At 50.7% G+C, this 25410-nt stretch overlaps 1 protein-coding gene across 1 annotated transcript; it reads left to right on the top strand.

Annotated features, from left to right (window-relative positions):
- The first annotated feature begins 1290 nt into the window (after positions 1-1290).
- LOC111143695 (lymphocyte expansion molecule) lies at positions 1291-25005 on the top strand. Its single transcript, XM_022497519.1, has 10 exons — positions 1291-1340; positions 2074-2161; positions 2644-2808; positions 2911-3033; positions 7677-7814; positions 7983-8138; positions 9594-9755; positions 10780-10905; positions 12653-12786; positions 24933-25005. The coding sequence occupies exons 1-10, from the start codon at positions 1291-1293 to the stop codon at positions 25003-25005; spliced, it is 1215 nt and encodes a 404-aa protein (XP_022353227.1).
- Positions 25006-25410: the final 405 nt, after the last annotated feature.

Consider the following 25410-nt stretch of genomic DNA (forward strand, 5'->3'; position numbering starts at 1 on the left):
CCCTAAAAGGAGACACACTGTCCCGGGAGCCCAGCTCCACCATGGACTGGATGTAGGACCCCAGGCAAGTCCTGCTTTTCTCTGGTTTCTGCCCTGTCATCATTAAATGGAGTGTGGCTCTGTGCTGTGCCTCAGCCTTAGACCACTGGGAGGATCAAATGTAATCATGAGAGATGATAAGAGATGTAGCATGACCAAGGGGCACTGATCAAGGGATAAAGGAGGAAAAGGAGGAAAGGCAGCTGACCATACCCTGCTGGGAGACTCAATTCCTTCCTTTCCTTTTCTTCTTTCTTTCTTTCTTTTTTTTTTCCCTTTGTTTGTTTGTTTATTTATTTGAGAAAGAGAGAGAGCAAGAGAGGTGGGAAGGTCAGATGGAGAAGCAGGTTCCCCACTGAGTAGGGAGCACGATGTGGGACTCCATCCTGGATCTCCAGGATCATGACCTGAGCTGAAGGCAGCCGCTTAACTGACTGAGCCACCCTGGCGCCCCTCAACTCCTTTCTTTACTAGCACTTCATACACACCCTTAATGATGAATTTGGAATTCTCCTCCAGGAAGCCTTCCCTGACCTACTACCTACGGGCTGGGTCTGAGGACTCTTTCTCTCATAGGCCTGGCCACACTGTGTGGTTACTGGTTCCCCCAATAGATTCTCAGGGCCAGGATCAGGCATCTTACACAGCGTCTGCCCAGGGTGGGTGTCTGGGGGTCTGTGGGAGACAGATGAGCCCAGCCTCCATCCCTGCAAGCCTTCCCTCCCTCTCTGCAGCCCTCCATACTCTGGCTCTCCTTGTTGGTTCCCACTTTCTCCTCCTTCCCTCTCCGAAGTGGAGAAGGAATGGGGATACCCTCTTGGCCCAAGCCGAGCCCTCTCTGCGGCTCCCAGCGCCCCCATGAGCGTCCGTTAACAGTACGAGGCATTTCGGAGCCTCGCTCTAATAGGCTCCGTGGCCTGCCGGGATAAAGCAAGACATCGAAAAGGGTTCCTCCACAAATGACTCTAAATCCTGACCAAATGGCATCCATATGAACCACCAGGAAAGCCATTAAAGCTGCAGGGCTCAGAGAAGGATCTCAGGCAAGGTGGCGCGGAAAATGTGCAGAGAGGAAGCAGAACGGCAGGGGGCGCCTGTGGGCACAGACGCGCACAGAATCTCCGGCGAATCACAGGTCACAAGGCGGGGTTGCCGCGGCAGCAGTGGCCGCTGGCCCCAGCCCCAAGAGTTACCTCGGCGGGAGTCCCAGTTGAAGACCTCGACTGGCGGGGGAGAGGGGGGACCCGGGCCATGGGCACCAAATGGTTTAGCGGGGCACCCTTCGGGGTGCAGAGCCACAGGTGGGGGCTCCCCCCCGGAGGCGCGGCTGGAATCTGGGGGAGGAGGGAGAGACGGGAGGGGGCCTGGCAGTGAGGAACGGGGGCCGGTCTTTCCAGGTCACACCGGCTGCCCTTCTGGGCCCGGGGCTCATTCACCATCCTTAAGTGCTTTGAAAGCGTTTGGAGAGCACCTCCTGTGGGTCCCGCGCAGAGAGGCCTGCAGCCAGCGCGGGGGTGTGTGTGCGGGGGGTGCTGTCACTCCGCCCAAGAGAGGTGGGCAGGGTTTCAGCGCAGAGATTCCCCCCACCCGCCACATTTACGCTATCTACTCTGTGCGGGGCACAGCTTTAGCACCTGCGAACATAACAGTGAGCATATGGCAAAACCCGTACTCCGGGGTTGGCAGTTCTCGTCGGGAGGGGTGGTTGGAGTAGATAATAACCAAAAGGAAAAAGATATAAAATGTTGGGTAGTGATAGGGCTAAGGAGAGGAAGCAAGCTGGGAGGAGAAGCTGGGAGGTGCTGGCAGGTGGTGGTTGGAAGGAGAAGATGACTTTTGAGTAAAGGCCCCCCAGCAGAGGGGAGGGGACCAGGCAAGGGTAGTGTCCAGGGGAAGAGAGGCAGGAAGGACAGAGACCCTGGGGTCCCAGCAGCCAGGTCCTCTGGGAAGCCAACACGGCCAACCCCAAGAACTGTCCACACGGGGTCTGGGGGCCAGGCCTTGGGATCTCACTGGGCCTCTGTCCCTCCCTAGGTTTGATGTCTCTGCAGTTTACCCCAGCCACAAGAAATTCAGCACCTTCACGGAGGCCCCGTACTCCAGGCTTCATTCTTTGGACCTGGTAAATTTGTGTAGCTTCCCTGCAGCCCTACCTCTCCCCCATGCCCCCCTCCAGTGCCTTGCCATTGGGGAAGAGCTGAGTTGTGTCACTGTTGTGCCTTAACACCTCTCCAAGCCCCTAGTTGGGAGCATAGAGCGTGGCTCAGAGTCGGGGCCTTAGATGTGCTGATAAGCGCAGGACTGGGGTGAGGACCGCGTGGGTTGGGACCACAGAGCCCCGGGGGGCATTTCCTCTTTGGTAAGAACTGGCTGTAGGCTATACCAATGATACTACCCTTCCCCGCTATAGGGGAGTATACGGGGATCAACGACAGAGGGTGTTGTGATGGTCCCGTGAGAGCCATGCCTCTCAGTGCTGGGTTGGGGACTAGGGGTAGGGGCTGCAGTGGGCTCAGCCTGTCCACCCCCAGCTCAGGGTGGCCTCTGGGGGGAGGAAGTTGCTCTGTGGACAGATTCTGTGGATGTGACTGTGCTCTGACTCAGTCCCACATAGGACCTGGGACCTACAGCTCCAAGGACACCTGCTTTAGTAAGAAGAAGCTCAGAAAGGAGGTGGGCACAGGCTGGGCCCGTGCCCAGGAAGCTGACCGGCTGACCCAGCTGCCCCACTTCCAGTACCAGACCATCATGAAAGAGAAGCAGCTGCAGGTGAGTCCTCCCTTGGGGAATGCCACCACCCTCCAGAGTCCTTCCTGGGAGGACCTTCCCAAGCAGAAGGTTGTCACCCTCTGCTTTCTTCTCTTGGGGCAGAAGGAGAAGCTGGGGCCCGGCTCCTACAACCTCAAAGACTTCCTGGAAGAGCTGAAGGAGAAGCCCTGCAGCACCCGGGGGCTGCTCAGCTCTGGGGAGGTTCGCTTCCGAGGACTCATTGGGGTAGGTGTCCTCAGGTACTGGGGAGGGTCCCCCCCCCCACCATGCTCCCCTCCATCTGCAGAGCACGCAGCCTGGCTGGTGCTGGACACACCCCTCCTCGTGCCATGTCCTCCCCAGGCTCGGCCAAGCTCTCCTCTGGGTCTCCCAAACCCCCCTGCCTCCTGCTTTCCAGTATCACAACCTCGAGTCCAAGGGCCGTCACATATCCCTGTGCCTGTCCCTCACTGGCCCAGGAGCTTCTAGCCGGCAGGACGGGTCTGGTTCATCCCTGAGTCCCAAGCACAGAGTCCAAACATCTTTATTTTAGGTGCTCGACAAACTCATCCACCTATATGTCCATCTGTCTAACCAGCAAATAATGGCTGAGCACCTACTAATTGCCACGCACTGTTCTCGGGCTTGGGGACTGAGCAGTGAGAACTGGGGCCCTAGTGGAAGGCACAGCGGTACAGAGAAGCAAATCCTGTACGATCAGGACCGTGAGGAAAAATGAGACCAGGAAGGGATACAGAGTGAGGGAGGTGCAATTTATAGGGTGGTCAGAGAAGACCTCTGGGAGGAGGTGACCTTTGAGCAAAACCTGCAGGACATGAGCGCTGGAGATTCACGGTAGCTGCAGGAGAGCGTTCGAGGCAGCGGGAACAGCAGGTGTAGACAGGGAGTTGAACCAGCGGGCAGGAGGCCAGTGCGGCTGGAAGGAGGGACAAGAGTGGAAGGAGGAGAGACAGCAGAGGAGTGAGGGCCAGAGCGCAGGACCTTGCAGCAAGGCAGGGCTTGGGGATTGATTCTGAGCGCTGTGGCAAGACTGTGGAGGGTTTGGACAAGGGAAGGGCCTCATTTACATTTTCAGAGGAGCACCCTCCTCCTGGGGGTGGGGCTCGGAGGCATCCAGGTGGGGGAGGTGATAGTGGTAAGGGGTGGAGTGGCATCCGTGTGGGTGGGGGCGATCATCCCATATGGGGAGAACAGAGTGGGGTTCAAGCTCAGGACGGGCAGGAGGGAGAAGGCAGAAGTCACACCCTCCCAGAGCAGAGCTCGCTCTGAGGTTTACTAAGTGCCCTCCCCCACGGCCCTGGTGCTCTCCGCACTGGATGCTCTTGGTCTCCTTCCAGCTCCTCAAATGGGCCAAGCTCTTTCAACTGGGGCTTTCCTCCTGCCATTCCCTCCACCAGAAGTGTTCTTCCTCTCCCTCTCCCTTGGTCAACCTCGTCTTCTGCCCCCCAGTCAACCCTCAGCTGTCAGCTCCAAGGTGACTTCCTCCAGGAAGCCTCCCTGACCCCCACTAGATGCTCCCTTTCCTAGGAGTCCTGCTCATGGTTGTGTCTAGTGTTTCTGCTCCCCTGGACATCAGCCCCCGAGGGTGGATGACATCTGCCTGGTCGGCTCACTGTGGGACTCCCAGGTCTTAGCTGTGCCTAGCACTCAGTGGGGCACATCGTAGGTATTTGTAGACTGAATAAGTGCATGCCTGTCTGCTAAGTACGAGGTGTCCCAAAACATTCTTGGTGTTTGCAAACCTTCCAGGTGAGGCTCGGGCTTTGCCTGGGTGAAGCCTGGAAACTACAGCTCCTTGTATCTTAGGCACAGCAGACGCTGTTCACGGCAGCCTGGGGAGAGGGGCTGCCCTGAGGCATTTCAAACTGAGTCATTACCTTCAAGTCTAAAGTAGTAACAATTGACGAATTATGCCACGTGCCAGGTGCTGTCCTAAGCACCTGAGTGTACCAATTAGTCTAATCCTCACAACACCCCTGTGAGGTCGGCCCTGTCATTCTCCCCGGTTTACAGATGAGAAAAAGAGCCCAGAGAGCTTAAGTAACCGCCCAAGGTCACAGAGCTGTGAGTGGTACAAGCAGGATTTGGATCCAAGGGCGACTGCACATAAGCAGTGTACTTGACACCTCGGTGGGCTTACTGGGATTTTGTTCCTTGGTGGCCCCTGGATGACAGTCTTGGCCAGAACCCTGCCCAGATGGTGACAGAGAAACAAGCCTGATGCTTCCTACCTGTGTCTCCAGCCCCCGGCCCCGGGGCATCTGTGAGTGTTGGCTGAGTAAGGGTGAAATGTCTCACTGCCCGGCCCTCGCGTCCGGCTGGTTCTTCTGCTACTTTGTCACCCTATCTGCTCCTGCAGTAACCTCCCCCAGGCCCTGCAGGATTTCTCTGAGCCACTCTCCTGGGCTCAGGGCTGGACAGCAAGCTCAAGGGGGTGGCCCTGCCCTGGTGGGTGCAGAAGGCAATCCCTCGGGAAGCTCATGTCCAAGGCCCATTTTCTGTCTTCTTGCTGTGAGACCTGGGCTGGGAGCCTGGTGGCCTCCTCTGGGTTACAGCTGCCCCCTGTCCAGAATGCTGACCCCTCCATGGGTCCAGCTAAAAAAAAAAAAAAAGCAAAAAAAAAAAAAAAAAGCTGTGCCAATTCTTACATTCCCACACACCACCCCCAGAATTAATCACTCCTGCCTGGGTCCCCAAAGTGCTGACAGCCAAATATTCCAGTCAAAATCGTGGACTTTCAGGGTGCCTGAGTGGCCCAGCTGGTTAAGCATCTGCCTTCGGCTCAGGTCATGATCCTAGGGTGTTGGGACGAACCCCACATCGGGCTCCCTGCTCAGTGGGGAGCCTACTTCTCCCTCTGCGTCTCCCCCTGCTTGTGTTCTTTCTTTCTCTCTCTGTCAAATAAATAAATGAAATCTTAAAAAAAAAAAAAGAAAATTATGAACTTTCACATCAGCCCAGGTGTGTTACTCCATCTTGAAACCTGAAGGGTTGAAGGAAGAGATGAGCCCAGGGCTCTGGGCTGGGTGCTGTCCATGGACTCCAAGCGCAGCGGTCACTCTCTGTTGTAACTGATGCTGCTGCTTCTTCTTTTTTCAGATCTTATTTATTCATCTGAGAGAGAGAGAGGGAGAGAGAGCACACAAGCAGGGAGGAGGGGTATAAGCAGAGGGAGAAGCAGACTTCCCATCCAACAACGCAGGACTAAATCCCTGGAATCGTGACCTGAGACAAAGGCAGACGACTGAGTCACCCAGGCATTCCTATTGTAACAGGCACTTCTAAGGTCACCTCGAAGGTGCCCCCAGGGTCATGGCCCTCCCATCCCTGGGGCTTACACAGGGCCTTGGGAATCCGCTCCGGAAGAGGGTGGATTTTGCAGCTGGAAACTTAGCCACTGCTCCTTTCTGGAGGTAGGACCTTGGACTTGAGGTCTGACTCTCTGAACTGTTTCTCCATCTGTTAATTGTGGATGGTGCTCATTTGCTCTCATTGGGTCACCTCCAGGACCAACGTGCTGAGGCTTCTGAGGCACCTCACACACCATGCAAGGACCCAGCTTCCTCCCTGGGGGCTCCTGAGCACACCTGCAAACCCCGGGCCCTGGAAGGAGGCAACGCATCATCCTGTCCTCTGAGAGCAAACAGATCCCCAGCAGGGTTCCCTGCCTCGTCCATCCTGTCCTGCTTCCCCAGACTGGTTCCAGGGGGCAGTGGGCAGGGCTGAGCCATCTGTGGGGCGGCAGCGACCTCGTGTGGCTGAGAGAAGCCGCGCAGCAGCAAACGTTCCAGGTCTCTCTCCAAGGACCACCTCCCCTCACCAACCCTCCCACCCACCTGCGCTGCAGGGAGCCTCCCCTCACCCCACCTACAGAAACCATACTTCCTATCCTGGCAGTGGAAGCTCCAAATACTCACTCCAGCTGCAATTCTCCGTCTCTCCTTCCCCCTCAAACTCTCCTCCTGACCCCCAAGACAGGCATCCCACCCTGACTTAGGTTTTGGTACCCAGTATGGGCTGAGCACTGTGTAGGAGATTTTATAGACATTATTTAAAATTTCCTCCTCATTGTCGTGGAAGAAAAACATTACTATCTCCATGTTACAATGGTGGACCCTGAAGCTTAGGACGAAGGGGTATGTCCAAGGTCGCTGAGTTGTGGAGCAGCAGAACCAGGATTCAAACTCAGGACCCCAGATCCTTCCAGGTCACAGCATCATTCATAGCACAGTGAGAACCCCATTCATGCAAATGCAGGGCTATAAAATGGGTGTAACAGATGGCATTTCTAAGACCACCGAAGCCGGCGACTGTCTGGGGTGATAGGGAAGGAAGGCTTCATTCCCAGGAGAGATGACATTTGAGCTGGGTTTGCAGAATTAGACTTTTCTTAAGATTTATTTATCTGAGAGAGGGAGAGAGAGCGGGCGCACACGCCTGTGAGCAGGATGGGGGGCGTAGAGGGAGTGGGAGAGGGGAAGCAGACTCCCCGCTGAGGGAGGAGCCCTACCCTGGGGCATTTTGGGGGGTGGTATCAGCACAAGCGAACACAGGCAAGGAGGCTGGCAGAATGGTATTTGGCGAGCCGCAAGGAGCCCAGCTGGCAGGAGTGTGTGATGGAGGAAGGCAGCGGCATGAAACGAGTTGGCCAGGCCAGTGGGGCCCCCGGGAAGAGCCTGAACTTGGGACTGAAGGTTCGAGCAGTGGTGGAACTGTGTTGAGACCGAGCATGCCGTGTGTTGGGGTGTGGTTAACACACAGAGGCCCCGAACATCCCGTTCCCCTCCCAGGGGCTTCTCTTCCTCAGACATACTCTGCATTAGCAGAGGGACTGATGACCTTTCTGTCCCTCCCCCCCTCCCTGACAGAACTACTATCCAGGCCCCGGAAATTATGGGGTGAAGGGTAACCCATACACAAAGCTGGAGGAGAAGTCCTGCAGCCGCTCTCACTCTGCGGCCCCCACATGCCGGACAGCCCACAGGACACCCCCCATGGCTCACCAGGTACCTCCCCCCAACCTGGCCGGGCCTGGCCTGCCTTTCTGCACAGTCCTGGACCAGTGGGGGCACGGAGAGGGGCAGATGGGGAAACTGAGCCCCCGTGGAGGAGGGGGCGGGAAGGGCCTGCTTCGGTGGTTCTCCTGGGGGACTGCCGTCTGCGCTCTGTTCTAGGGGAGTGGTCTGGCACCCTGCACCTACTCTTTCAAAAGTGGCATTGAGGCATACCTGGCAAAATCCATGGGCACCCGCGGTTTCTACGACACGTTCTCTGGCAACCGCAGCAAGCCGCAGCCTTACGGGCATTTCTCGGTGCAGGTGTGTACCCAGGTAAGGCGTGGAGCAGGTGTTCCCCGCCGGCGTGGCCAGCCTCACTCCCCGCACTGGGAGCACCACCAGCCTGTGTGCTCCCCACCCTCGTGGCCCCCGTGCGACGGGGCACCCCGTGTTGGGTGAGGAAGTGGGGTGTCCGCGCCTCTCGGAAGGAGAAGAGCTAGGGTCTGAATGCCAGCACATCTGTCTGGCTTACCCGCACGGACCGCAGAGGAGGCACAGAGGGTCAGGGCTGGATGCCACGGGCCCCCGACGGCACAGGTGTGGGTGCCTGGCTACTTCGGAAGCCCTTTCCAGGTGTCACAGGCCCAGCTCCCAGCAGTGCTTTTAATGAGCCAGAGACCTGGAGGGCCGGGAGGGCCAGGAAACCGAGGTCGGATTTTAACTCGCAGCCCACCTTTCCCGCCCCCATCACGCTCGTCGTGTGATCCTTGGCATGGCGTTTTGCTTTCTTCCCATTCGTGGCGACTGGAGTTCAGTCTCTGTCCCACGGCCCGCTCATTTTATCTCCACTCGCTGTGCGAGTTTGGGGGCAGGTCAGAGTCATGGGCATGACCACCACTATGGTACTTCTAGCAGAAAAGGACACACAATCATGAGTAAACACCACACAGAGTGTCGGCAGGTGGTGACAAGGGGTTGCTGGTGGTGAAACATTGACACGCTTCAGACCGGTGGGCGACTTGCCACGGAATAAGCCCTCCCACCCGGCTCCTCGCCAGGGCCTCCCACATGCCCCCACGACCAGCTACCGACGTGGTCCCCTCCAGCACAGCAGGGGCCGTGGGAGAGAATATTTTTTATTATCTAAAGAATAATAAACTTTTATTTTTGGAGCATTTTTAGGTGCACAGCCTACTTGAGCAGCAAACCCAGAATTCCTATACCTCCTTGGTGTCCCCTCCCTGCCTGGCCTCCCATACTGGCCACATCCCGCTCCAGGGTGACTGATGTGGTACAATATACTGACATTATTATCACCTGAAGCCCATAGTCTTCAGTCTGAGGATTGTGTCTTCTACAGGTTTGGAGAAAAGTGTCCATCATGGTAGTGTCCTACAGAGTAGATCACAGCCCGAAAAACCTGCTGTGTTACCCCATCACACTGGTTTTTAGATGTTTGGGCCACTGCTCCTGCTGAGAATAGGATGCTGGCCATAATGCCATTGAAATGAGCACAAAAGTGAAGAAATGTGTAAACAGATGCTGGTTACATTGTCCGGGGACACAGACATGGAGGCTGTGAGACTCACTTGGCCCCTGGCCAGGGCTGCATCTCTGCCCTCCTCGTCCCCCCCCCCCCCGGCTGCTTGGGGACATGGGGAGGCAGGATGGACAGCGATGCCTCCTTGTGTGGCCACTTGTTTTTCTCTGCTGCTGAAGGTCCAGAGAGAGGGCTCGGGTTTTCCTGGCCTAACAGACACCTTTTTTTTTTTTTTTCCTGTTTCTCAGAAAAGAAAGCCCAGGGAACTGATGAATTTTACGAGCTTCGTGGAAGAACTTAACTCACCTCACAATAAGAAGCGTGGGGTTTTTTCGAAAATTTCTCGCAACCCGGAAACCCCTACAGAAAGGATTTACTGGGCCACCCTTAGCCAGTGTCCCCGAAAACTAGTCAGTGTCTCCGACCTCCCAAAACCTTACTTCCTTTTTCTCTTGGGAGGGGCTCTCCTGCGGGGCCAGCATGGGATGGGGCTGGCTATTTCAGGGGAAAAGTTAGCCTTGGGTATCAGACCCACGTGGTTTCCAGTCCTGGTCTTGATTGTCTTGTCACTCTGAGTACGTCCCTCCCACTCTCTGAGGCTCAGTTTACTCGCTTGTCCTCTGAGCATACCCAGGTGGGTTGAGAGAGGTGAAGGCCTGGAGCTGGCAGCGTCGGGCTTGGAACCCCCCAAGTGCCCCTGGGAAGAAGCTGAGGGAACATGGGGCAGGGCAGAGTGTGAATAAGGGGGTCTACCCTGACAGGGGACTGCCCACCTGCTCCCTCCAAGGGAATGGGGCACTCCTCTCTGGGGGTGGGGTGGCCGGTGACCTGGATAGGCCTCCCAGGCAGGACCTGCCCTCCAGGGAGAACTGCTCAGGGCTTGGGAAGGAGTAGGGCCCGGAGGAATGGAAAAGGGTGCCACCATTTCCTGAATGCCTGCTCTGGGCCAGGCATCTTCCAGCACCCCAAAGTAGGAGTCAGCATTTGCATTTTACAAAAGGAAACTGAGGCCCCAGAGATAGGGAGGGATTTGCCCAGGCTCCCCCAGCAAGTATGAGAAGAAACCAGCTCCTCTAGTTCCAAACTCTTTGTGGCTTTCACTTTCCAGGTTGGAAACACCTCTGTGGCCCTCCCAGGCCTGTGGGCCTTTGGGAACCCTGAAAGAGGGGTCAGGTTGATGGGTGGGGTTAGAGTGGGTGGCATGAGTTATGAGGGCTCCACAGGGCTCCTGTGGACATCCTCCACAGGGCATCCTCACAGAGGATGAGTGAGTTGGAAGGTGGTTGGGTAAACCCCTCCCGCCCCTGTTTTTGGCTCAAGGCCCAGGGCTGCCAGGTCAGCACGAGGTCAGCCGCCCAGAGCCCTCACTTGCCACGGCCCCAGGCTGACACCGCCAGACCCCTCCAGCTTTCCGCTCCCATTCCTTACCCCTAGGCCACGTCTGGTCCCGGTTCATGGCTTCCTCCAAAGACAGAATGTAAACGCGTCAACCAGCCACCGTTCCTGTTCTCTTCCAAGCGGATGGGCATAAAGGCCTGCCAGATGGTTTTGGGAAGCTGGGTGAGTGGGTCTGGAGTGGGAGTTACATGGTGATGAGCAGGGAACTCCCTCCTGTCTCTATAGGCAGCCCCAAGCCCTCCTTGCCCTTAGAAACAGAGGCTCTATGTGAGCCCAAACCCACTTCTTTCTCCCGAAGGGATGAACACCGATTCCCATTGTCTTATTTCTCTAAGGCAATGGTTTCCAGACTTGAGTAGGTATTAGCATGCCCTTGGAGGGCTTGTTAGAACACAGATTGCTGGGTGTCCCGCCAGAGAGTCTAACTTGGTAGCCTGTAGTAGAGCCTGGGTGTCTGCATTTCTTTCTTTTTTTTTTTTTTTAAAGATTTTATTTATTTGTCAGAGAGAGTGAGCACAGGCAGACAGAGTGGCAGGCAGAGGCAGAGGGAGAAGCAGGCTCCCTGCCGAGCAAGGAGCCCGATATGGGACTCGATCCCAGGAAGCTGGGATCACTACCTGAGCTGAAGGCAGCTGCTCAACCAAGTGAGCCACCCAGGTGTCCCTGGGTGTCTGCATTTCTAACACGTTCCCAGGTGATGCTGGTGATGCTGCTGCTGCCGCTGCTCCAGGGATCACACTTTGAGAACCGTTGCCCTAAGGGACGTCACCCCAGAGCCATCCCCTTCTCTGATTTTCTTAGGGAACTGCTCCCTCCATTCTCTTTGTATTTGTCTCGGGGCCTCTGGGGCAGTTAGCCCCCTTCTCATCCTTGGTGAAGCAAGGTCCCCTTCGGTCGCCGACCCGCTCCCCAGAGGCAGCCATCCCCACGTGTGCAATGTAAACTTTCGTTAGTGTTCTTGTAAAACAGCTAAGCTCTCGGGTTGCGTGTGCGTGTCGTCTTCATTTATACAAATGGCACTGGGCATCGAGCTCATTCTGTTTCTTACTCCCGCCCTTCAGTCTTTAAGGGCACCTTTAATTGGGTTCTAATAGTCACACAGAGAGGGCGTGAATCCTAAGTGAACGGCTCCATGAACGGCCACAGAACGGACTCACCTGTCTCTTTCCATGATGCTTCCACCACCTCCCCTCGCACCCCTACACCCGCCTTCCCATGATGCTCCCACTGCCTCCCCTTACACCCCGACTCCGGAGTGCTGGCTTGGCCGCGACTGTGCCCACACCCTGTCGCCCTGCCTGATTCTCAGGAGGACCCGCTAGTCAGCTCTCTGCAAACTTCTGTTTTCTCACCCCAAGCTGGCACCTCCTGCAGAGGAGAGGGTCTTTGCTTGGGGACCCCAGAAAAGGTATTTAGATAAGAGCCAGATGCTGCTATCGTGGGGCTGGCCACTCCAGAGTGGGAGGGGTGAGGTGAGATCCACTATCTGGGGCGGGAGGCACACCACCGGGACCTTGCTGCCAACCAGACTGTCCTGTCCCCTGTGGGCAGCACCTCAGACCCTGTCTGGCTCCTGTCATCTCCCAGGCCACTGTTGGCACAGTAGCTCCGCAGGTGCTGGGGTTCCTGGCCCACCATTGTCCTGCCCTTCCTGGTGACTCTGGGCAGGTGGCTTCTCTCTGAAAGTCTCTGTTGGTGCCTCTTGATTATATCAGCGACTGTTCCCAAGTGAGGTCACATGCTGAGATACGAGGGGTTAGGACTTCTGCACATCTCTTTGGAAGACACAGTTCAAGCCCTAACAGGTGGAATAGGGAGCAGTGTGGTGGTGGGGGGGAGGGGCTGAGTTCAAGTCTCCAGGCCAGGCCTTGGGCTTGCTAATGTCCTGCCGTCCTCTCCCTCTGTGCAGAACCCTGTAGGTGTGGGTCGCTACCTCAACACCTGGCTGGCAGAGACCAAGGACCATCGACAGCGATATCGGTCCCTATTCCTGGGTGGATCCAAGCGCTACCCCTCAGACCCGGCCAGGGACAGGCTCATGCAGTGAGTGCTCCTGGAGCTCTGGCAGTGGGGCAAGGGCTTACTCTGGGGCGGGCTGGGGTTCCCCTCTTTTCCCCCTGCCACCAGCGTGTGCTCGCTTCCCATGGGAACACAGCTCTACGGCCCCTGGGGCCAGCCCGACAGCGAGGCAGTGGAGAGGTTTCAGACTGCCACCTGTGCTGCCTACTGGCTGTGTGAGGTGGGGCGCATCCATTAACCTCTCTGAGCCTCCTTTCCTTCAGCTGTGGTGAGCAGAGGACTGTGGGGCCCCCCAAACGAGAGGCTCTGTCTAGAGCTCCTGCTGAGGAAAAGGGGCTCAGTGCTAACTCCTCCACCCACAACCCCCACCGTCTCAGTGTGGCCTTGGCTGGCCTCTCCATGCAGAATCTCAGTTTCTTGGTGTTCGTGATGGGGTTGCTAAAACTGGTTTCAGGGAGCTGTTGTGAAGCCTAAGGAGAAAAGGTGCCTGAGATGCCACGGCTAAGTACAAAGCAGCTTGTAAATGCGAGCTGCTGCCATTTTTTTTTGACCCAAGAGGCCATCAGGTTCAATGTAATCTCCACTTCAGAATGGTCAAGTGTGAATAAACATGCACTCTAGATCATTCTGCTGTTGGAAAATCTGTGAGGGCATGAGGACCGGATTGCTTGGGGAAAGCCCAGCTTTTAACTGCTTATTTTTAGCAATAGGGCTGTTGTGTCTTTGTTCTTGACTTGTGCCCTTGTTTTGAGGTGGGGGGGGGCTTTTTAAGAAAAAAATTTTTCCTACCTGCACAACTGATTAACAGTTTGCTTGGAAACAAGATGTTAGGTTGGAAATATTTTTCCTCCAGAATTCTGAAGACTTTGTTCCATTGCCTTTGAGAATTCAAGCGTGGTGAAAATTCCTTAGCCATTCTGGTTTTCGGTCCTTTGAATGCGTCTTCCTCTCTAGAAGCTTTTAGGATCTTCTCTTTGTCCTTTGTGTGCTGAAATTTAATCTTAAATAATCCTAGTGTGAGGCTGTTTTAACCTACAGTTGTGGGTACTTAGTGGGTTCCTTCCATCTGGAACAATTTTCTGGGAAAATCACTTGCATTTGTGTCTTTGGTGATTTCCTCCCCTCTGCTTTGTCTCCCTTCTTTTAGATGAAGGTTAATTATCCTGGTTTGATGTTTTAGCTTTCTTATCTTGGTTTTTTTTTTTTCCCCCTTATTTCCCATCTCTGCCTTTTCTATCCTACTCTTTGGTCAATTTCCCTTGTCCTTATCTTTGAACTCTGCTATTACCTTTTGAAATTTTGGCTTCATCTTTTATAGTTTGCAAGAGCTCTTGAATGTTGTGGATTGCTTTCTTTTCTTTTTTCTTTTCCTAGCCCCCAGAGCATTGTCTTACATGCCATATGTTCTTTTATCTGAAGATAACGATGATAATTTCCCTTCAGTTTACTTTTGTCCCCCACAGGGCCTGTGGTTCTTCCAAGTTCCTTATTTCTTTGACCTGTGTTGTTCATGTTTAAGAGGAAAGCACTAACCAGGGCTGTGAGTCTGGTGGGGCTTGTGGGTTGGTGGCTTCAACGGGAGCGAGTAGATAATGGGGGTCTGATCCTTCTTTTGGAAGACCCTCCATGTCAGTGTTTCTAGGTGCTTTCTGTGGGACAGTTCAGCTTCTCTAGAAAAGGATCCTACATCCTGGGGTGGGTAAATGTGGTTGCTGGTATTTAAGGGAGGAGGCAGGGGGATCTGAAGCAGGGTATGGATTTCTACCTACTTCCTCTATTCTGATGACAGTACCTATCTGCCTAGCTTCCACTGTGCCCAGCCTCCCCCTCTGGAGTCACTATGCATACTAAACCTCCAGTCTTCTACTGGGTGGGCGAGGAATGGTGTGTGTGTGTCTAACTTTCCCTCTGTTTTCAGCCATTGGTCTTGCGTCTCCTTTTTGGTGCCTCCGATTCCTGGGTCTCTCTGGGGTTTGTGGTAGGAACTGGCAGGTTTCTCACCGGCTCCCCCTCTTGTAAGCAGCTTGTTCCATTTTCCAAAAAAACATGTCACACTCCTGGTCCCCTGCTATTGGCCTCTCCTTTTCTCATTTGTCTATCTTTAAAACACTCCTTTCTAGTCCTTTCAGGAGACTGAAGAAGGAGCAGAGAGAGTAGAGATAAATGCATGTATTCATCTGCCTTGTTTAATTGAAAATCAAATGGAACACTGTGAGTGTGCAAAAGCACTTTCTTCCTCTTTCTAGCCCAGGTGGTTGGGTCTATTTTATGGGTGTTCAACCAGGACCAGAGAGGGAAACATCTTGCCCAAGGTCACACAGTTGGTGAACTATAGAGTGGGGACTCGTATCTCGTCTTTCTTTCCAGGGCAGGGCCCTTCCCATCATACATGCCCACGTGAGGATTTGGGGGTTCATGCAGGGCCCCTCCTCCCTGGCCACCCTGTCAGTGAAGCTCCATTCTATATACTATTTGTTCAGCAAAGGCCTGCAGGGAAGCAAAAGAGGCCTCATCCCCATTAGACCCTCAGCTTTCTCCCTTGAACATCTGCCTTCCCCATGGGTCTGAACTTCCCTTTCACCACTGTGATCACATCCAGGACTCAATCTTGTGAGGTTATAGGACTTCCTTTGTAACCTGGTTTAGAATTCTGTTGCTGCTTAGCTGTGTGACCTAGGACACGTTACGTGGAGACAGACTTTGCTCTGAAAAATGAGAGTGAATGAAACAACCCACTTCATAGTGTCTGCTTTGAGGACAGAAGGAGATGATACTTGAAAAGGTGTTCTGCCTGGGGATTCTGGTTGGCAGGTGTGTGGCAAGTCCTAGCTTCCTTGTCCCTTAGCAGCTGCTATGACTGGGCAGAATTCTATGTTTTAGTTATATAAGGGCTGAGTTCTTTAGAGAGCCTTAGAGCGCACATCAACCAGGAAAAGAAATGACAGCAATTTAACTCACCCTCTGCTGTCAAAGAAGGAAAAGTATTAAGAAGGAAATTTGACAGGGACGGGGGAGATATGGGAGGGCACTTGGGTCCTGAGGGAAGTTGGGAGCTTTTAAAGATGAGGCCAAACTACTAAATATGATAGTAAAATGCTAAAGGCTTCTCATGAAGTCAAGAACAGAACAGGGATGCTTGTGTCACCAACATTATTCAACACTGGTGTGGAGGTTCCAGCAAATGCAGTAAGACAAGAAAAACAAATAGGAAATAAAACTCTTAAGGAAGAGCAAATCATCACAATTTATAATGTGTTTACCTAAAATAGTCCAGGAGGGCTCATTTTAAAACTGTAAAGGTGAAGAATTTCCTCTGATACTGCGACCATAACTAATAGAAAACATAACTGAGAAAAAGGGAAGGATCTCATTCTTTGTAGCAACACCATTGATAAAAGGCGTTGGGATAAACTTAATAAGGTGTAGTTAAGGGATACATGAAGAAAAATATAAACCTTTGCTAAAAGATGTCAGAAAAGGCTTGAATAACTGGAAGGAATACCATGTTCATGGATGGAAAGATTCGATATTGGAAAAAATAGTAATTCTCCCACTGATGTACTTATTTAATGTCATTTTAGCATATTTCAAGGGGCTAGTAGATGGAACTTGATACATTTATTATAAACTTTATCTGAAAGATGAAATACATATGAATATTAAAAATAGAAGTATAATGAACCTATTAAAATATATTTCCATATGCATAGACAACACGCTCTGGAGAACTAGACCACAAACTGTTGCTCATGGTTACCTCTGGAGTGTTACTAGGGTCTTTTGCATTCTACTTTGTTTTATTTCTGAGATGTTTGGATTTTTCAGGAAAAACATATAACATTTTTATAATCAGAAAAAAAAAATAAGGCAAATAGAGGACAAGTGCTCTTGAGACAGATTACACACATTGTATGTTCTCCATTTAGACCCATCTCCAGCCGAGAGTCACCCTTTGTTTTTCAGACCTCAGTTTTCCCGTCTGTAAAATGGGAATGATTTATACCTGACAGGGACATAGTCAAAGCCTATGAATGTTACTGAAGGGAAGCCAACCAGCAGATTCCTGTGGGTGTCTAATTGTGAGGCTGGTACATGATTCGCCCTGGGGCTCTGCTTTGACATTGTCCCTGTAACCCTGACCCACTTGGGCTCTTTCCTGGGTCAGGAGAACTGTGTCACAAGGCATAGTAGGTAGGTCATAGGTGGGAAAAATGATTCCCTGATAAGCTCTTTCACGGATTCATTTGAAAAGCCTGCTCTGTGCTTGGTTCCATACTGGGTATGTCTGAGCTGCCAATTGTTTTCAGGTGACTAGAAATTGTTTTCATTCACTCACTGACTTTTTCATTCTCTGATTTCATATTTTAATTTCTAATTGCTCTTTTTTGTTTTCTAAATGTTTTAGTAATGCCATTCTCTTATTTCATGGATACAGTGCTCATACTTTCAAGATATTGTTGATTAAGACAAGTTTGCCTGACTATTGTCTCCTTTTACCAAATGCGTTTTTTCCCTACCTGTATATTTGTTTTGGCCACAATATTCCATATCAGAGGTTTTTCTCAGATGTCTGGTATTTCTTGGCTGTGCATTCATGTCTAACTAAAAATCCAACTGAAAGGTCTGGTTGATTATGGACTGCACATAGGATGACCAAACTGAGTGTTTTCACTGTTTTCAATGTCAGTGTTGTGAGATGTTTTGTCTTTTACTTTGGTGGAAGAAAACTCTTCTGGGAGTCTTGGCTACCAGAGCTCTAAGTGGAGAAGAGCCTAGAGGTCATATTTAGGGACTGAACTTCCATTTGTTTCCATTTTAAATATGGTACCCATGAGATCACCTGTGCCTGGTGTCATCCTGTACAAAGAACCTCTCTGTCTCCAGAGAACAAATTCTCCAATCTTCATTCATGAAAAGCACTCATTTGGCTGCAGAGAGTGGGGAGGGAAACTAATACTCTGCAGACTCTCTATCAGTAGCTTGGGTTTGGCTCTGCTTTCTCTCTTACTTTCTCTCTTTCTCTGCTTACTCTTTTACTTACTTCTCTCTTACTTACTTTCTCTCTTACTTTCTGGTGCTGCCGATTTGTCAGCCTCTGGCATGAGGGAATTCCTAAATTTGTCTTCTATTGGCTTAGAGTTTAGCTTTCTTGGGTCTGCTAACTTAAGTTATCGTTCTTCCATCAGTTTTTTAACTTCTAATTTTTTTTTTTACCACCTGCTTCTTCTACTGTTTTTGTCCCTGTGAGTATATACGTTAAAAGTTTTTATTCCTTTACTCTTGTTTTAGTGGGATTTCACAAGGGAGATAAGTTAATGTATGCATTCAGCTCACTTAAAGAGTGGTAGAATTTCTGAGTTTCAAAGATAAAATAAAAGTCTTAAAAAAAAAAAGTCTTGTATCACAAATAACCTACAATTTAAATAAAAGACAACCAGACATGTTTTGGGCTTCTCTTCTGACACATGGATAGAAAACATTGTGTTTAGAGTTCTCTATCTAAGCTAACTGTCATTCATGTGTAAGGCAAATAGAGATGCACAAGGATTTAGGAAATATACTGAATGTGTCTTTTCTGAAAATAGTACTGGGGGATATACTCCAATCAAATGGCAAAGGAATTAGCATGGAGAGCTCAAAGAAAGGGGAAGACAAAATATGTAAGAATAGATCTGGTTATGAGATACCAGATAAATGCAACCCATAAAGAAAGAAAAAGTGGTAATACAAATACCAAGCAAAGTAGAATTCAAGGCAGAAATATTAAATGGGACAAAACTGGGTATTTCATCATTATAAACAATGAAAGCCATGAAGAAGTTATAATAACTGAACCTTTACAACCCCCAAATAACAGTGACACACCCCCCACAATCTTAATGAGAATTCTGAATAGACTTGTTTGAGTATTTGACAGATAGGCTATATAAATAATTATTTGGAGGATTTGAATAGGTGTACTTTATTCCATATCATTTTCAGATACTCACAGAACATGTATAAAAGCCAATCGTCTAAGAAAATCTCGCTAAAAATGTCTAGGATTAAAACATCCTACATAGAAAATTTGAGGTCACTTTTTCTAAACGTAGTACAATAAAATAAGATGTTAACAGTAAAAGGATAGTCCACCAAACCAAGTATTTGGAAATTAGGAAGTATACTTCTCAATAGCTCTTGGGTCTAAGAGAGAGTCAAGTTTGAAATTACACACTCTTGGGGCTCCTGGGTGGCTTAGTGGTTAAGCCTCTGCCTTCGGCTCAGGTCATGATCTCAGGGTCCTGGGATCAAGCCCCACATCGGGCTCTCTGCTTGGTGGGGAGTCTGCTTCCCCCACTCTCTCTCTCTCTGCCTGCCTCTCTGCCTACTTGTGATATCCCTGTCAAATAGATTAATAAAATCTTTTTAAAAAATAAAAAAAGTTATTACACACCCTTTAGAAATTAATTATAATAAAAACCCTATATCCAGTTGGAGCAAAATTTAGAACTTTAATTGCTTGTGATATTGAACAAGAAAGATTGAAAGCAAAAGAAGCAAAAGAATTCATTTGAGTCTAGAAGTTTAAAAAAAAAAATCAAAACCCGTAAAAATAAAGCCAGAGTCAAGAATGAGTAAGAAGGAAGGGAGACAGGGAGGATGGAGGCGTTCTCACTGGATCCTGACGGCCGAGTGCTGACTTGCTCTTGTTGACCCCTGCCTGTGGCCCCTGCGTGCTGCTTGTGATGACATGCGCCCGTTGAGGGAGATGCATGCAAAGTCCACGGGCTGTGCAGGAGCCATAGAAGACAAAGGGTCACTGTCAGTGCCATCTTCCCTGCTGTATGCATGAGTTAGTGAGGCTTGGAGAGGAAGTGACCGCCATGTATAGGCAGGGCAGAAGCGGTGCCCCGACTCTGACCCTGGGCTTCAGCCTCTCCTCCTGGGCCCGGTTTTTGGAGGAGGCCACCGATGGCAGAACACATGTCCTCAAACACTTTGCTGTCTCCAGTCCAAGCGAGGAAGGGTGTGTGTGGGAGAGTTGTGAAATCTCTTCCTGGGATGTGAAGTGACAGCTAATCCATGTCACCTCTCACCCTCCGACCCTCACCTGCTTCTTCCTGCCCAACTATTGGGTTCTGGGCTTCCAGTTGAGCAGCCTGGGATTTAATTCCTGCGTGGGAAGGACAGCCTTTTGGTTTTTCATTCTTTAGAGCTGTGTATGCAATAGGTGTTTCATAAATGTGCTTGATTGACCGATGACCACTGTTTCCATCTGACCACATTTTTGGTGCTTACACCCAGGCCTTTTTTTAAAAGAAAAACAGATTTTTGATTTTAATGTTTCTTTCTTTCTTAAAATATCTTATTTATTTATTAGAGAGAGAGCATGTGAGTGGGGAAGGGGCAGAGGGAGAGGGAGACAGAATCCCCAGCAAACTCCCTGTTGAGGGCGGAGCCCAACGCAGGGTTCGATCCCACAACCCTGAGATTCTGACCTGTTCCTAAACGAAGAGTCAGATGCTCAACTGACTGAGCCACCCAGGTGCCCCTCTTTTTTTTTTTTTTTTTCTGTAAGTAGGCTCTAAACCCAACATGGGGCTTGAATGCTCTACCGGCTGAGCCAGCCAGGACCCCAGCCACCAGGTCTTTTTATTCTGTCTGGCCCACCTTCTTGCTATGTGGACAAGAGAACTCTGTGCTCTAGCCAGGCCATGCTTTGCACCACTCTCCATGGGTTGGCCACGGTGACCTGTCCTTAGGACATCCTTTTGTTCGTTCCTATCTGGAAAACCCCTATTCATCCTTTACAACTCTGCTTAAGTACGAAGCCTTTCCTGATTTGTCTGGTTAGTGTCTATCCTCAATCTCCTGTGATCCCCAGGTTGAGGGGCTTTCCCCCCTTACGCTGTAATTACTTACTCTCATGCTGTTGTCCCTATCAGATATAGCTTCCAGATTCAGCTTCTTGATTCTGGGGCTCTGGTGTCTCACTGGCCTGCACAGAAGGTGCTCAAGGAGTATTTGTAAAAGGGGGAGTCGGGGCATTAACTGGTGAGATGGTCTGGAGTCTGAATGACTCCGTGAAAGGAACATGTGGGAAATTTCCAATTTGATTTGGCAGAAGATTATTTTTCCTTAAAGCTTTTTTGCCTGACATTTTTTTTATCATGAAAAATTTCAAACATACAGAAAAAATAGAAAGGATTTTTACCATGTACATCTATGTACCTACCACTTAGATTATATCACTAACGTTTTGCTCTTCTTGCTTTATGACCTCTCTTTCTACCTATCCGTCCTTCTGTCCATCTGTCAGTCATCTTATAATTTGATAACGTGTCAAGTAGATGGCAGACATCAATACATTTCCTCCTAAATACTTAAGCGTGCATACTACCTTTTTAGGATTTTAAACTAAAGCCATAGTCCTTGCTCAGAAATCTGAAGTTGAAATCCTAAATATCCATTCTTTGTAATAATAATAATGATAATTATTCTTGGAGCACGTTTATGACATACAAAGTGATTTCGTAGGCATTTGCTATATATGATGACTTTAAAAGGGAGATCTCACTCTCGATGTTTTCCAGTTGAGACGACTGAAATTTGGAGCGAGAGTTCCTAAAAAGTCGCTGCCAGTCAATGGCATTCGTGCACACCGTCCTCGGAGGCTCACTGCGCAGTTGCTGCATGCCAGCCCCATCCTGACTGCTAGGACGGGGCGGAAGAGAACCAGGCAGCAACTCTGCCCCCACAATGGTGCCCAGCTTCATGCAGAAGACACTCAACCCTTCCCATAGTGTAGGGCAGCTGAGAAGGAGGATTGGGGCAAGTGGACCCAGGACTTCCGTCTCCAAACCCAGATACTTCCCTTGGTATTTCCCCATGGTCTTCTGGAGGATGAGACAAGGAGGGAGGGCTCTTCTGACCCAGGAAGTCTAAGCCAGAGAAAGACTTTATTGTGACTCATCTTCCTGTCCTCATTCTACCTGCCCCCTGTGGGTCAGTTTCCTTTGATTTCCCGGGCCTTTGTATATGCTGCTTTGGTGGGAGATTTAGGGGTTTGGACTGGAAGAGGGAACCCTTAGGAAGCTCAGCACGGAGTCCCCTCCCTCCACAATCCCACTACACATTTACTGTGGAAGTACGGTGACTGCTGTAGACACAAGATGACACAAAGGAAATATGGGGTCTTAAGCTCCAAGGGAAGGCAGAGAAGAGAGGAGATCATATTTTTACCCTTCCTTCCTTCCTTCCTTCCTTCCATCCATCCTCCTTTATTTTTGGCAGGAGTGGGTGGGGATAGAGGCTTTAGCTTACTTCCAGGCTGATGGGCAAGGAAGAAGTAGGTGCTTCAGTTGCAGGGTAGTGGAACCCACCTCTTGTTCAGGCTGGAGGGGCAGTTTCCCAAGTGCAGAAAAAGGTTGACCTTCGATGAAGGCAGGAGGTGGGAAAGGCATAGAGGTTGATGAGCCGGTTAAAGGTAAGCCAACAATTTCTAGGGGGCAGTGGTTTTTGCTCAGAAAGTCCTAGGCAAATGGAGCAGAGGGGAGGAATTGATTTAGAATCAGGCCCATGACAGAGGGCTCGGCAAGGTGCTGTGCGAGCATGGTGTGCAGAGAGAGGAGCCACAGTCTGCATGGGAAGATGGTGCAGAGATGACAGTGTCCCAGGCTGCCGGCCTGGGCATGGACAGATGACAAGCCTGGCCAGCTGGGGGTGGCTGAGCAGTGGGAGGGTGGGGCACAGCAGAGGGTGTGGCAAGAGATGGAGCGAGATGGATAGGCACAGCAGGATTGCGGCGTCCTAATGTAGGAGTTTGCAAAGAGATACCTGTGATTCAAGCAGCCCACAAGCTGTCCTCAGAGTGCTGTCCACACAGAAGGAGGTCTTTGGAAAGGGCCACTGGGAAGATGTAATATTGGGGTGGAACTTGGTTTTGCCTCTTCGTGTCTGAAATGAAGGGACCTTAAAGGGTGATGATACTTTACGGTAGACCCTAAAAAAATGGGCTCTGAGTCGAAGAGGAGATGGGTCTGTTGGTTGGCTGGGGCTGGCTGGTCTGGGATGGTCTTGGATGCGACAACTAGATGCTCTTCCACAGGGACTCACCCCTCAGTAGTCTAGCCCCGGCTTATTCTCACTGAAGAGGCAGAGGTTTCAGAGAGGACGTGTACGAGGCCTGTGGCAGCCTAGGCTCAGAGTGGCACATCCTGACTTCTTCCACATTCTGTTGGCCTAGGCAAGCTGTAAGTCCAGCCCAGATTGAAGGGCAAGGGGAAGCTGACTCTATCTCTGGTTGGGGAAACTGCCGAGTCACAACGCAAAGGGCTCAGATACATGGAGAAGTGGAGACTGGGATCCCTTTCACCTTCTGTCTACGCCAGGAGCCAAACAGGATTGCATCTCCAGCCCAGCTGGTCCCGGTCGTGTTCTTTCCAGGAGCGTTCACTTTTTCCAGGGAGGAGAACATGTTTAGGACAGAGAGAAGAGCCGGAGCAAAGGACAGGGAGCATAAAAAGCTCAGGATGTCCGGAAAAGACGAGATGGTTCATTTTGGATGATGCGTGGAGTGTGTACAGGGAGAACAGCTGAGAAGAGGGCAGATGGGACTGGCTAGGTCAGTCGTCAGGGACTTGGAATGCACAGCTAAACTGTTTGGACTTTATCCTGCCTGCAAAGAGCCACAGGAGGATTTCTTTAAAAGTCAGATTTACAATAGTATAACCACGTACAGTAAAATTCACTCTTTATAGGAATATAATTCCGTGAGTTTTGACAAATGCTTGTGATCATGTAATGACCAAGGTGGGCGAGATGTAGAATATTACCATCGCCCCGTAGGGCTTCCTTGTGCCGTTCGTAGTCAATCTCCTCCCTGTCCCCCAGCCTCTGGCAACTACTACCAGGACTTCTTCCCTGGAGTTTTGCCTTTTCCAGAATGTTGTGTAACTGGAATCGTGCCATAGGTACATACTTGTGTATCTTTTCTTTTGTTTTATGTGGCACTCTTGGGGTTCACCCGTGTAGTTGCGTGTAGCAGTAGTTCCCTTTGAATGCGGAGTTGTGTTCCACTGTATGGACGCACTGCAGGTTTTTGTTTTTGTTTTTTGTTTTTTGTTTTTAAAATACATTTCCAAGGTGAGGGCCATCTGGATTATTTCCAGTTTGGGCCATTTTGAATGAAACTGCTTCAAACAGTCACATGCTGGTCTTTGGGTAGACACCTGCTTTGGTTTCTTCTTGGCAAATATCTACCATAGTGTGTCAAGGTCAGGTGGTATGTGTAACTTTATAAGAAACTGACAAACTGTTTCCCGAAGTGGCTGTACTGTTCCGTATCCTGTCAGCCGTGTGTGTGGGCTCTCCTTGCTTCATACCCTTGTCAGTTTACATGGAAGTCAGACAATAAACAAACACATAAATGTGTATCACGCAATGGCTGCTAGATGCAGTCAGATACACAAAGTGTTCTTGAAATGCCATCTTCCAGATGGCTCTGGGGATGGAACCAGAGTCTCCAGGGGTTCCCTTTGGAGGAAAGAATCAGAACTGTGCAAGGGACACTAGACTGAGGTTAGGGGCTCTGGGCTGGAATTCTGGCCCTGATTCTGGCCACCACGGTAACCTCAAGCCAGTTCTTGCCTCTCTCGGACCCTCAGTCTCCCTCTCAGGGTGGACTAGACGATCTTTTTTTTTTTTTTTTTTTTAAGATTTTATATATTTATTTGACAGAGAGAGAGCACAAGCATGGGGAGAGGCAGGCAGAGGGAGAGGGAGAGGGAGAAGCAGTTCTCTGCTGAGTTGGGAGCCTGATGTGGGGCTTGATCCCAAGACCCTGGGATCATGACCTGAGCCGAAGGCAGATGCTTAACCTACTGAGCCACCCAGGTGCCCCTAGATGATCTTTCAAGTGCTAGGATTTTGTACTTAAAGTTCTTATAAACCAACTTGGAGGCTCTGATGAACAAAAGTAGGTGCAAAGGAAAGGAATCTCCTTTTCAGAACCAGGCTGTTTTGTTGCCGGAGGTCAGCCATTTTGTCCTCTTACCCATATAGGATCCCTTGGGAAGCACAGCCAGCAGGTACCTGTTCCTCGCATCCCCCAACCCCGGGTGCCTCTCCAGGGATGGGGGCTCAGTCCTTCCAAGGGACCAGTTTCATTTTCTCTTTCTGTCTTTTTAAAGGGAAAGGATTACACCTTTTACTAAGGGGAAGTGCCCTCCAACAGTGGATTACAATTCAGATCCTACTCCTTAAAGCTGCATATGAAGGACAGCCTGTGGTGACCAGAGGGCCCAAAGGCCTGAAGACAAATTTGGGATGGGAGGTAGAAGTGGGAATCAGGAGGGTGGGGAAGGTCTTAGAGAAAGGACACATGGGAATGCCTGGGAGAGGGAGGGATACGGTGGGATCACTTTTGCTGGAGACATCCACCTGGAGGTCATGATGTCTGCTAAGACAGCTGGGGCCAGATACTTTTGATAAGGAAGATCAGCTATCTTTAGAATTCAGATTAGCCAGTGGCACAAACATGGGAGCAGATGGACTAATGGAACTTCTTCTATTCTAAGGCCAAATTGCTTGACTCCCTGATCATTAAAATCCAAAAAGAGAAAGAAAAGTGTAACATATGTCAGAAGACAACTGTAGGCCCCTTTTGGG

The sequence above is a fragment of the Enhydra lutris genome, unplaced genomic scaffold (genome assembly GCF_002288905.1).
Source record: "Enhydra lutris kenyoni isolate GAN:26980312 unplaced genomic scaffold, ASM228890v2 scaffoldscaffold9, whole genome shotgun sequence".
NCBI lineage: Eukaryota > Metazoa > Chordata > Mammalia > Carnivora > Mustelidae > Enhydra > Enhydra lutris.